The 13,368-nt window shown below is 34.5% G+C and overlaps 2 protein-coding genes across 2 annotated transcripts; both read left to right on the top strand.

Annotated features, from left to right (window-relative positions):
- Positions 1-263: 263 nt before the first annotated feature.
- On the top strand, positions 264-6,580 carry SPY (Tetratricopeptide repeat (TPR)-like superfamily protein). Its single transcript, XM_079064659.1, has 17 exons — positions 264-543; positions 811-1,290; positions 1,372-1,533; positions 1,628-1,803; positions 1,896-1,971; positions 2,050-2,178; positions 2,276-2,395; positions 2,509-2,577; positions 2,661-2,837; positions 2,905-2,969; positions 3,045-3,243; positions 3,330-3,524; positions 3,663-3,757; positions 4,427-4,562; positions 4,693-4,910; positions 4,994-5,121; positions 5,881-6,580. The coding sequence occupies exons 2-17, from the start codon at positions 883-885 to the stop codon at positions 6,246-6,248; spliced, it is 2,721 nt and encodes a 906-aa protein (XP_078920785.1). The 5' UTR covers positions 264-543; positions 811-882; the 3' UTR covers positions 6,249-6,580.
- Positions 6,581-12,201: 5,621 nt separating this feature from the next.
- Positions 12,202-13,368, top strand: G1 (transmembrane protein G1P-related 1). The gene has a single exon (XM_079069697.1). It carries the CDS (start codon positions 12,313-12,315, stop codon positions 13,117-13,119), a length of 807 nt encoding a protein of 268 aa, XP_078925823.1. The 5' UTR covers positions 12,202-12,312; the 3' UTR covers positions 13,120-13,368.

Genomic DNA, 13,368 nt, shown 5'->3' with positions numbered 1-13,368 from the left:
AATCCAATACAAACCAAAATTTGCCTCTTAAATGCTTTATACGTAGTTAAGTCAAAATGGCCATATATCTTTAAAAAGCAAGTCATGTGCTTCGCACGTGAGCCATAACAATTATTGTTGGATGGAAGAGAGCCAAAAGAAAGGTACAGGGACTGAAAATGTCCATATGTCAAAAGTTGAGAGTCTATTTTGTAGTTTATTGAAACATATAGTAATAATATTATTAATTTTTTTTTGATTATTTATTATTCGGGCCAGGGTTGCAGTGGAACGCGGGCAAAATCATAGACGAACAGGGTTAACAATTGACTATACACGATTATTGCTGTTTCCTCTTTCTGCTGCCTGCCACTGCTTGATTGCCCAACACCACCGCCGCGGTGGCGCTCCGTTGCTCGCCAACAGTCATCCTACCACCGTGTCGGTGTCAGCGGTGGCAAGTAACTCTTCATCATCTTCGTTCTTCTGCCGTCACACACACAAAAGAAACCCTTCTTAAGCCCCTCACCTCTCTGTGTGTTATCTCTTCCGGAAGCAATACAGGTAAGCATCGCAAACGCTCTTACACTTCAAACCTCCGGTTCGAATGCGCGTTTACATAATTTGTCTTGCGCATTTTTGTCGTGGAGTTGTTTTCGTAATTATTAGATTGTGCGTATGAAAACGTATTATGTTCTTTTAGGTTTTTAAATAATTTAATTTCCATTACTCGGGGAAAGTCTAAATCCATGATCCCTAACGTAATAGGCTGGGGTTTCGAGGTTTATATGTGATTGGTAGTTTGATGTATCTCCCATGTGCTTGTATTAGGGTTTTGAGGCGGATCAACTACGTTTATATGTTGCAATTGGTTCATGAATCAGAGTTTGTAGCTGTTTAGAAATGGCATTGACAGAGGACGTTGGTGGAGGGAAAGAGAAGGGCCTAACTGAAGATAATGGTTTCTTGAAAGCAACAGAACCGTCCTTAAGTGTCACCAATTCTACAACATCCACTAGTCCAATAGAAAAGAGATATGAAGGGAAGGATGCACTTGGTTATGCCAATGTTCTTCGTTCCAGAAACAAATTTGTGGAAGCTCTTGTTATATATGAAAGTATACTAGAGAAAGATAAAACCAATGTTGAGGCTCATATTGGGAAAGGAATCTGCTTGCAGATGCAAAATATGGGAAGACAGTCTTTTGAGAGCTTTTCAGAAGCTGTCAGGTTAGACCCACAAAATGCATGTGCACTCACTCATTGTGGTATCTTGTATAAAGATGAAGGTCGATTGGTGGAGGCTGCTGAGGTATGTTTGCACATTATGAATCATACTTGTATTTATCTTTTTTATAATTATCTTTTATAAGTTTGCTATTCACTCATGCAGTCATATCGTAAGGCTTTGGAGGCAGATTCATCATATAAACCAGCAGCAGAATGTTTGTCAATTGTACTAACAGATATTGGAACAAGTTTAAAGCTTGCTGGCAACACACAAGATGGAATTCAGAAGTATTATGATGCTATCAAGATTGACCCTCACTATGCTGTAATTTCATTTCATGTTCTTTATACATCTTTACAGGTGTCTTTCCATCTAATGTATTCTCAAGGGTAATCTTTTTGGTTTTTTTACATGGCAGCCTGCATATTACAATCTTGGAGTTGTGTATTCTGAAATGATGCAATATGATACAGCGCTTAATTGCTATGAAAAGGCTGCTTTAGAGAGGCCAATGTATGCTGAAGCATATTGTAACATGGGGGTCATTTATAAAAACCGTGGAGATCTGGAATCAGCTATTGCTTGTTACGAGAGGTTATAAATGTCTTTTTATCATTTCCCAATGGGATAAGTAACCATTATTTTGTTTTGCTAATTGTTTAAATGGTTTTCTTGTATTTTTTCAGGTGTCTGGCTGTGTCACCGAATTTTGAGATTGCTAAGAATAACATGGCAATTGCTTTAACAGATTTAGGCACAAAGGTAGTAACGATTTCATGGTTATTTTTAATCCATCCATTCTTGTTATTTTCAGTTATTTTACTTATGTTATCTTTTTAGGTCAAATTGGAGGGAGACATTAACCAAGGTGTGGCATATTACAAAAGAGCTTTGTATTATAACTGGCATTATGCGGATGCCATGTACAATCTTGGTGTTGCTTATGGAGAAATGCTGAAGTTTGAAATGGTATCATTGAATTTTAAACCACTTTCTTTATCTTTTATTTAAAATATAAAAGAAATACATTCAGTAGAAATTGTATTAAGATCCCATTTCTGTGCAGGCAATTGTATTCTATGAACTTGCTTTCCACTTCAATCCCCATTGTGCTGAGGCATGCAATAATCTTGGAGTTATATATAAAGATAGAGACAATCTTGATAAAGCAGTGGAGTGTTATCAGGTAATTAAAATTTCTTTTTACACTTGTCAGATGTCTAAATGATACATGTTGGTTTAATTTTAATAGATTATACTTTTTTTTTTTTTTTTTTTTATTTTTTTATTCTCTTGAAGTTGGCTTTATCAATCAAGCCCAATTTCTCCCAGTCTTTGAACAACCTTGGAGTAGTCTACACAGTTCAGGTAAATATAATCTCTCAGTATCTAACAATATTTGACATTCTTCTCTTTTTAATCGTTTTTATATTTTGATAATATTAATTCAGGGTAAAATGGATGCTGCTGCTAGCATGATAGAAAAAGCAATTGTGGCAAATCCCACGTATGCTGAAGCTTACAATAACTTAGGGGTTCTTTACAGAGATGCTGGAAGTATATCTTTGGCCATTGAAGCATATGAACAGTGCCTTAAAATAGACCCAGATTCTCGCAATGCGGGCCAGGTATTATTTTAAAATTGTGAATGTTTAGTTGACTTTACGTTGACTTTCTGTTGACTATTTGTTGCAGAATCGCTTACTTGCAATGAACTACATTAATGAAGGAACAGATGAAAAGCTATTTGAAGCTCACAGGTTCTTGTAACTCCAATTCTAACCCATTTCATGTCAAGGGCATTTTTGTAATTTTTTTTGTCTATATGGTTGTAGGGACTGGGGGCAGCGGTTCATGAGATTATATTCTCAATATACTACATGGGAGAATCCAAAAGATCCAGAAAGACCACTTGTTATTGGATACGTGTCTCCTGATTATTTTACACACTCAGTATCTTATTTCATTGAAGCGCCTCTTATTTATCATGACTATGCTAATTATAAGGTGGTTGTTTACTCAGCGGTTGTTAAGGTACGTGTTCAATATGTGTTTATATATGAGAAATATAACAGCTTTTATTTATAAAGTTTATGTTTATATTTGTTGTACATGTGCAGGCTGATGCAAAAACTATGAAATTCAGAGACAGGGTTTTGAAAAGAGGTGGTGCATGGAGGGATATTTATGGTATTGATGAAAAGAAAGTTGCAAGTTTGGTTCGTGAAGATAAAGTTGATATTTTGGTGGAGCTTACTGGTCATACTGCTAATAATAAACTAGGAATGATGGCTTGCAGGCCTGCACCTCTTCAGGTATTCTTATCTAATGACAAAATCATGGAGATTAATGTTATATTCTTGATAACATATTAGGAAAGTCTATCATATATTGTTAATGAAAAATGGAGTAAAATATGTATAGTGATGATTATTGGCTTCATTTACTGATAGGTGACTTGGATTGGGTACCCAAATACGACTGGCTTGCCTACTATTGACTACCGAATCACTGATGCCTTAGCTGATCCTCCTGATACAAAACAAAAGTATGTTTTTAGTTAGTGTTTGGTATGATGGAATTAGAGAAGGAATGGAATGAAAAAAAACCTTTTGTTTTACCCGATGAAATGTAATGGACCATTCCTTAAGGAATACAATACCTTGCATTTTGTTAATCTTTATGTTTTACTGGGGGTTATTTTTTTATTCTGGTCCATCATGGAATGGATTGGAATGAGAATTTGCAATATAGCACAAATTTTATTTATGTTATTTTTAATGAAACTATTTTTTTTTTAAATAAAATTTCTTAGTTTAATTAAATTACAATTTTATTTTTTTTTCTAAAATAACTAAAAAGTATAATTTTTGTTACTCTTTAGTGAGCTTTTACTATGTTTAATTATTTATCTTTTAACTAAAAGTTGATTCGTTATAATTAAAATAATTTAGAAAGTAGAATTGAAATTATACACTGTATTTACTTAAACTATAGAATATTAAAAATTTATGTGAAATTTCATTCCATTCCTACTGGCCAGCAAAACAAGATCACAGAATGTAAGGACTCATTCCATTTTTCTCTTATTCCATTCCATTGAACCAAACAAACCATCTGTATTCTTTTATATTCTAATGATCGGACATACAAGTTTTATTTTAAATAATAAAGTAAAGTATATGCAAGTATTTTATATTTGTATTATTATTGGCAGGCATGTTGAGGACCTGGTTCGGTTACCAGACTGTTTTCTTTGTTACACACCATCTCCCGAGGCGGGTCCCGCATCACCAGCACCTGCTCTTTCAAACGGTTTTGTTACATTTGGTAGTTTCAACAATTTAGCAAAGGTATAATATAAAAACAAACACTCTCATCTCATCCGTATGTATGTATGTATGTATGTATATCTTCTTGTTTGTTTTCATTCATTAATAACAAAGCAAGCATTGACTTTGATTTGATTGATGTATCTATTAGATAACTCCGAAAGTGCTTCAAGTTTGGGCGAAGATTTTATGTGCAGTTCCAAACTCTCGGCTTATTGTGAAGTGCAAACCTTTCTGCTGTGATAGTGTAAGACAGAGATTTCTGGCTACATTGGAGCAATTAGGTTTGGAATCTTTACGTGTTGATCTTTTGCCTTTGATTCTGCTAAATCATGATCATATGCAAGCCTATTCTCTTATGGACATCAGGTCAATCTTCAATCTTCCTTTTTTATTATGTTCAAATGGTTGCAGAAAAAAACATATTTATTTTTTTGTATGTATGCATGTAGCTTGGATACTTTTCCATATGCTGGAACTACAACCACTTGTGAATCTCTTTACATGGGAGTGCCATGTGTCACCATGGGTGGGTCAGTACACGCGCATAATGTTGGTGTCAGTCTTTTAACTGCAGTTGGTAAGACCTCTTCAATCTTTATTTTTCCACTTCACATTTATTTAGAGTCTCTTTGCTATGATTATTGGAATGGAAATATGGAATGAACAAGGTAATGGACTTCAATAAATAAATATATATATCGTTAAATAAACTGTAGATAAATATATTTCTTGTCATCTGAAATATATACTATATGCATTTCAAATAGTAAAAAAAAGTGTACTTATCACTTGAATTAAAAAAATTTAAATACAATGAAAAAATAACAGACAATAATTGAACTGAAGTTATAATTTTTTTCTAAAATATTATTGTTATTGAAGATTGAAGATTATATAAACAAGAGTAGTATATAGATGTGATATAGAGTCTATTACATTTTCAGCCCCCAAGTATAAGCTAAGTTTATTCTCTTTTCCAAGTAAAATGACCATTCTTAGTCCTTGCGTAGCAGCGACTATTGCAAATTTGGTCTTGAAAATAGTAATTTTACTTGGAACATGGACCAAAATTGCAAGAGTAAAATTTTTAGGACCAAAACTGAAAACAACAGCTATACTCAAGGATCAAAATTGTGATTTACTCTATAATATACTATTCATTTCCAGAATGAAAAAAAATTACACCTGTCTCCAAGAGAAGAAATCACATTCGGTTACAAAAACAATGTTTTCCTTTTCATTCTGCCATAAATATAATTCCCTTTTCGATTATGGCATACCTAAGCTAAGAGTTGATTTATTTATTAGTAAATTTGATTTTACTTTGTAATTCCAGGATTAAAACACCTTGTTGCAAAAAACGAAGAAGAATATATCCGGTCAGCACTGGAATTAGCTTCAGACATGACTGCACTCTCAAACCTGAGAATGGACCTCCGGAATCTCATGTCCAATTCCCCTCTCTGCAACGGATCCAAATTCATCACCGGATTGGAATCCGCTTACCGGGACATGTGGCGAGGCTACTGTAACGGAAACGTTCCATCTTTAAAACGAATAGAAGCAATCCAAAAACAGAAAGAGGACCCGTTTGGATCCATCAAGGAAAACGGGTTCAACTTGGCTCCACCACGTTTGCTGAGTGGTGAAGAAAACGGGAGTAAGTCAAAGCAGTCGTCTTCAAGTTCAGGTCAGTCAACATAGGTTTACTACAGAGTTGAGTTTTTATACACCCAAGAAGAATACACCATCTTCATCTTCATCTTCATCTTTATAATAGTAGAGTGTAAGAAAGCCTTTTGTATTATTATTATTATATTATTATATGTTGAGAGGCAAGAGCTTTTCTGCTAAAAAAAGGCCTCTTGAGGATGTTGTTGATGGAAATGGAAAGTGTTGCCATTTACGTAGAAGGAGAGGGAGATATGTAGAAAATTAGAACAGTGATGAAGTTGAACTGTGTCTGTGTTGTGTTGTGTTGTGTTTCTGGTCAAAATCATATGGATATAAAGTATGTAAAAAAGTTCATTCTCTTCTCTTGGTTTCACTTTCACTATGCTCCCTTTCACCCTTTAGTTTGTACCTAGGCACAAAACAAATGGCTTTACACCTAGAGTGAGCATTTGTACCGGTGCTGGTTTTTCTGGTTCTTGGACATGTACAACATTTTTTGCGTATGGTACAAGTTGATGAAGCGTATGACACATTCATTGCATTGAACTGGTCCATTCTTCATTGCGTATGGTACAATTTCCAGTCCAATACTTGGAGCTGTCAAAATTGATAATCCAAGAAACGAGACCCGACCCGAATACATAAAATTGATACCGGTCCACCCGTCCAAATACTCACCCTGTATAACATCCCTGTTAACCAATTTTCTTTTTCTTTTTTATTTTTCTAATTACTAATATATTTATTACATTAGTTTGTTATTATATATTTGTGCCTTTAAAAAATGTCATTTTTGAAAAGATTATATATATAATTTATGTTATTGATATATTTCTTTTAAAAAGTATAATATAAGTGATCAATAATTTAATACTATCCTATTTTATGTGCATTTGCAAGTTGTTTTTGTCGGAAAGGTAAAATGGTACTTTTTTCATTCAACATATCGGTTCAACAACTTTACCAAATATCGACATGAATCATTCAAGCCTCTTAATGGTTCATGCATCATAAAATCTTAACGGTTCAACACTAAATCATTGAGTTTCTTCCAAACAGTTTCTAACCTAGCGATATTAGGTGATACCTTTATTACTTGTGGTCTATGTATAAGTCTCGTCTTAGACATAAGTGAAATTAGGAGTAGTTTATGAGTAAATTAGATTTGTCGTTTTAAGAAAAACTACTTATCTAATTTTTTGGGTCGTTACTAAGACTATATTCGTATTCTGGAATACAAAAATCATTCTGAAATTACTAGTAGGTTGCTATTGTTAACCTAACTACTTATCTAATCTTTTGGGTCGCTATTAAGACTAAATAACGACCTATCTAAGACACTTTGTATCAATTAATATGACATTCCAGAACTGATATTTACATTCGGAACATATTATTTATGTTTTAGACTTAGGGTGGGTGTTCAGTTAAACTAGAAAAATTAAATAAGTAGATGTAAATGAACAAATAACTAATCTGTAAAACCTCAAACTCAATGGAATTAGATGTTATTTCTTCTTTTCATACTAAATCTGAAATATAAAGATATTTCAGCATACATTCCAGAATGTCATATGTAGTGAGCATATACAAAATGGGTTGGGCGCCTGGGGCGGATAACTCATCTCTGGAATGGACCATCGGGAGTAGGTGGTCATTTTGCAAAAATGATAATTAAGTGGTTAATTTCTTCAAATTGCCCATAACAATTTGTTAGTTTACTCAATTTCACTAACTATATTATTCTTAATAGTTTAATAGATACTTATCAGTTATAAATAATTAAATTAGTTATATCTTTTAGTACTAATTAACTTACAAATTATTATTTAAATATTTATCAATTATCAATAAATGTCTTTTAAACACATAAATTACTTGGTGCGTCATTGTAGACCATTTTTTAGTTTCCAAGTTCACTTTCAACCACTCATTCAACTCATTCAGGTACTTTTATTTTACAGTTGTTAACAATAGCAATTATTTCAATTTATTCAATAACAAGAATATTAATAATTCAAATTTATTCAATATCAAGAATAGGAATACTTTAAATTTATTAAATACCAATTTATCAAAAACTGTATTCACTAGCATTAAACATGTCCCTAATGCTTTTAATTTATTTCTTGGAGTATTCACAAATCCAACTTAATTCGAACATGCATTTAACAATTTTAGATTCAATTTCGACAATCAATCTTCACAAAGTGTATAAGGGCTTTAATGGTATAACACTATACAAATCTAATCACCATAACCAAATCCGTCCACCACCGCCACCTTAGGGGTGACCATAATTGACGCCTCTAGTAATGCTTCAATCCTCCGCCACCAACAAAAACATCGAGGTGGAGTTGCTGTTGCGTCTTTTCTTCTCTCAATCTCAATCTTAACTCTGTCTCCCATCTCTGACTCTTTATCTTTCTTTTTTCTTTTGTATGAACTGATTGGACATGGAGAGATTAACTCTCTGTTCTTGAGTTTCTTTAAAAAGGAATGAAAGGAAAAAAAACCCGTTGTTCTTGAGTTTTTTTAAGGAGAAGAAAAAGATAAACATTTTTGTCTTGGAACATATCCCTCCAAATGTATGATGATTGGAAGGGATAATCCCTCCCTTTCCTTCCACTTTTCCCCCCTTTTTTTAAACTCGAGAATAAAATGTAAGAGAGACCGCAAAGAATGCCTTCTACTCTTCTTTGATATGGCTCTGAGCGCACAAAACTTACTCATTTTTTCTAATTTTATATTTTTTAATCTTTTAACCAACAAATACCCTTGGAAATACATTTATTGTATTTCTTTTACTTTTTTCTTTTAAAACCCAAAAATATTCCTACTATACATAAAAATGTAATTTTCTTTTCCTCCGTTCCTTAAAATCCAATATATATATATATATATATATATATATATATATATATATATATATAATAACAAATTTTTTGTATTTTTCCTTTCAATTCTACTTTTATTAAGTAAGGATTAGAGTTTTTTAACTCAACCAAAATTTGTTGCCTTTATCTTGAGACCAACAATAATTAATCCGAAAATTAATAACAATATCAAGGCCCTATATAATTCTTTTTAAGTTTTGCATATTCATTCGAATAATTGGTAAGCATAATTGACTTTGATCGATGAAATGAAGCAAGATGTATTGAAATCAAGGCTGAAAAATGCTGATGATCAATGTTTGTTGTTGACTGATACAAAATCGGAGTTGATCAAAGATGTCTATTTTCCGCTAAAGTTAAATCACTTGAACCCTCTTTGAGCGAGGCTAGTCTTGATGAAGTGGCTCGTGAGAAAGATATAAGCATTAAGACGAAGCTTATTATGGATATAGTCAAACAACTCGACACATAACGTGAGCGTGGGGTGGGTGGGGTAAATTGAGTGGCATTTTATGATTATAGTAAGATGTATTTTTATACGAAATGATAGATTACAATGCACTAACCCATAGTGATTCAGAGAGAGTGATAGTCAGACAATGAGAGAAAGATAGGAGATTAGGGTGGGTGGGGTTCTTTGAAAATAATAATACAAAATAAGTAAAAAAAATAAAATTACGATATATCAAAAAGACCACAAGGTTAAGAGCCTTGCGCTCTACCAACTGAGCTAGACGGGCTTTTAGCCTAGCGGTATCCGGTGTTGTCCTCCCTCCTTGAGGTTGAGGGTTCAAGTCCCGTCGTAGACATAGGTGGATTTAAGATGTAGTTTAGGAGTATGTTAGATTTGCCGTTTCAAAAAAAAAAAAATCAAAAAGACAAAACATAGGTAAGTTGGTCTTTTTACAAACATTTAACAATATATTTCTACGATATTACCAACCCTACAAGGGTAGTGCACCTAGATGATAAATCCTGAAAGAAAAAAGGATGGGAAAATGACTTATATGGGTAACTATGTTTCAAAATTGTTCAAAAAATATCATTCTAGTTTGGTGTGTCCAAAAAACACCATCCAAGTAAAACATTTGTACAAAAAACACCAATGAAGTACATTCTTTGTTCAAATTAGACCTTTGGTAACCGGCAATTACCGGTAAAAAATAAGTAAAGGAAAAAAAACAATAGGAAAATGACTCAAAGAGGTAATTATGTTTCAAAATCGTTCAAAAAACACCATCCAAGTTTGATATGTTCAAAAAACACCATCCAAGTAAACTTTTTGTACAAAAAACACCAACAAACTATACGTTTTGTTCAAATATTACCCACCGGTAACTGGTTCTTATAGGTTAAATGATAACTTGGCTTAACTATTATGACATGGCATAATAATGATTGAAAAAACAATAAATGATATATTCCTCCTTTAAAAACCGATTTAGGGTTTCTTCATGAACGAATGACTTATTCTTCTCCTATGATTGCTCGTCTTCTTCTAAAGTGATGATCTCGAACTCAAGTCCAAAACCCAAATTCTTAACTTAAGGCAAAAAGGGCTCCTTTACCCCTGCCTCAATGGACCTCCCTCCCCCTAAGGCCCAAATCCATAAAAAGCCCAAAAAGTCATCCAAGCCCAACTACAAGGCATCTAAGGCCTAATATGGCCCAAGAACCCCCAACATGGCCTTAGCCAAAAAATGACCTGCTACAATCAGGTGGGCCCGAGGCCTAACTTAAACAAGTCTGTGCATAGTCCCATCATATCCGGATGTCGAGCCAGTACACCCGGCGTAATCCTAGCGTACGCCCAACGTACTCGGCTAGGGTCAAGAACCACCAATCTTCCGAAGGCCATACTTCTTCATTCTAAGTGTGATTTCGTCATTATTTATATCTACGAGAGCTAATTTAGGCATCAGACAGCCATACTGAGGGTTATGGCCTTCAGAAGATTGGCGGTTCTTGAGCCTAGCAGAGTACGATGGGCGTACGTAGGAGTACGTCGGGCATACTTGCATGAAATCCAGATCGCAGAGGCTTCAACATATGTTGGGCGTATGAATGGACTTGTTTAAGTTAGGCATCGGGCCCACCTGATTGTAGCAGGTCATTTTTTGGGCTTAAGGCCATGTTGGGGGTTCTTGGGCCATATTAGGCCTTAGATGCCTTGTAGTTGGGCTTGGATGCCTTTTTGGGCTTTTTATGGATTTGGGCCTTAGGAGGAGGGAGGCCCATTGAGGCTGGGGTAAAGGAACCCTTTTTCCCTTAAGTTAAGAGTTAGGGTTTTGGACTTGAGTTCAAAATCATCACTTTAGAAGAAGACGAGCAATCATAGGAGAAGAATAAGTCATTCGTTCATGAAGAAACCCTACATCGGTTTTTAAAGGAGGAATATATCATTTATTGTTTTGTCAATCATTATTATGTCATGTCGTAATAGTTAAACCAAGTTATCATTTAACCTGTAAGAACCAATTACCGGTGGGTAATATTTGAACAAAACATATAGTTTGTTGGTGTTTTTTGTACAAAAAGTTTACTTGGATGGTGTTTTTTGAACATACCAAACTTGGATGGTGTTTTTTGAACGATTTTGAAACATAGTTACCTCTTTGAGTCATTTCCTATTGTTTTTTTTCCTTTACTTATTTTTTACCGGTAATTGCCAGTCACTAAAGGTCAAATTTGAACAAAGAATGTACTTCGTTGGTGTTTTTTATACAAATGCTTTACTTGGATGGTGTTTTTTGGACACACCAAACTTGAATGATATTTTTTGAACGATTTTGAAACATAGTTATCCATATAAGTCATTTTCCCAAAAAGGATTAAGGAATGAAATTGTCTGATCTAAAAAACCGTAGACCTTTTATGTAATTTAATATTTTTGTCTTTCTTTTTAATCTTTATTTTAGGGTACATAACATTTTTTAAAATAAAATATGCTTTATATAGTTATACAGTATTACCATTTAAAATATAATAAATTATTATGTATGTCTAAAATATATTTTACGATTTAATAAAAAATTCAGCTTAAAGTGAACCTAATAAGACCATTCTTTAGTTTTACTGGTATATTATATGAAAAAACGCGGAAGAGGAAGTGTGGGATCTGTTATCGGCTGGGGGAGTAATTCCATCTCTCTCGATCTGATTCTAAAACCCTAGAAACTCCTACGGGATTTCAATCAATGGCTTCTCGGCTTAGCTGCAGATTCGTGTCTCGTCTTCTTCGCAATACCAACCCTAATTTTCACCACTCAAATCCCCGTACAATCTCTACTACAATTCCCAATTCTCCATATCCACCTCTGATCTCATCTCTCTTCGAATCTAAACTTTCACCATCCGATCACCTCCGCCTGCTGTCCTCCGCCTCCCGTTTCTTTTCTACCGCCCGGCGCCACCCAACTCGCCCAACCAAAATCGACATCGGTGCCCGTGCTCGCCAAATGCAAAACCGGCGACTCTGGACTTACGCCATAACCTTCAGCTGCATCGCTGGATTCATCATCATCGTACTGAACCAATTCGAGGACCAATTAGTCTTCTACGTTACACCCACTGATGCTTTATCTAAATACGCAGAAAACCCTAACAAAAACAAGTTCCGTCTCGGTGGATTAGTCCTAGAAGGCAGCGTAGCTCATCCAGCGGCGTCCCATGAGATCGAGTTTGTTATTACCGATCTGATTACAGACATGTTGGTCAGATACGAGGGGCAAGTGCCTGATTTGTTTAGGGAAGGTCATTCGGTTGTTGTTGAAGGTTTTGTGAAGCCAATTACAGAGCAAATCAAGAAGGAAGCCACAGAAAAGAGTGTATCTGGAAAGGCGAGAAGCGTTGAGTGTTATTTTTCTGCTAGTGAGGTGTTGGCGAAGCACGATGAGAAGTATATGCCTGCTGAGGTAGCTAATGCTATTGAGAAGAACAAGAAGAAGCTTGCCGAAGAAGCTACAAATCAGATTGAGGGGCAAGAGGCAGTTCCAACCTCATAGATTGATTCATCATTGGGTATGTGTCACTAATTCCCACATTTTTGCAAATTTATACAATTATACTGCAATTGAAGTATATTAATGAGGTTAAATTGTTAGTCACAACAAAGAGAGGGGTACATGAGGATTTTTGAATTAATTGTTGTAGATTTGATGATATTTACTGCTATTGTTTTGGGAATGGTATGTCTGCCATTGGATTTTGATAAAGCTGTTGAATAAGAAACATTCTTGAAAGTGTTTGATCTA

The sequence above is a fragment of the Lactuca virosa genome, chromosome 8, assembly GCF_052849685.1.
Source record: "Lactuca virosa cultivar CGN04683 chromosome 8, Lactuca_virosa_CGN04683_v6, whole genome shotgun sequence".
Lineage (NCBI taxonomy): Eukaryota > Viridiplantae > Streptophyta > Magnoliopsida > Asterales > Asteraceae > Lactuca > Lactuca virosa.
This window is presented reverse-complemented; position numbering and strand designations above follow the sequence as displayed.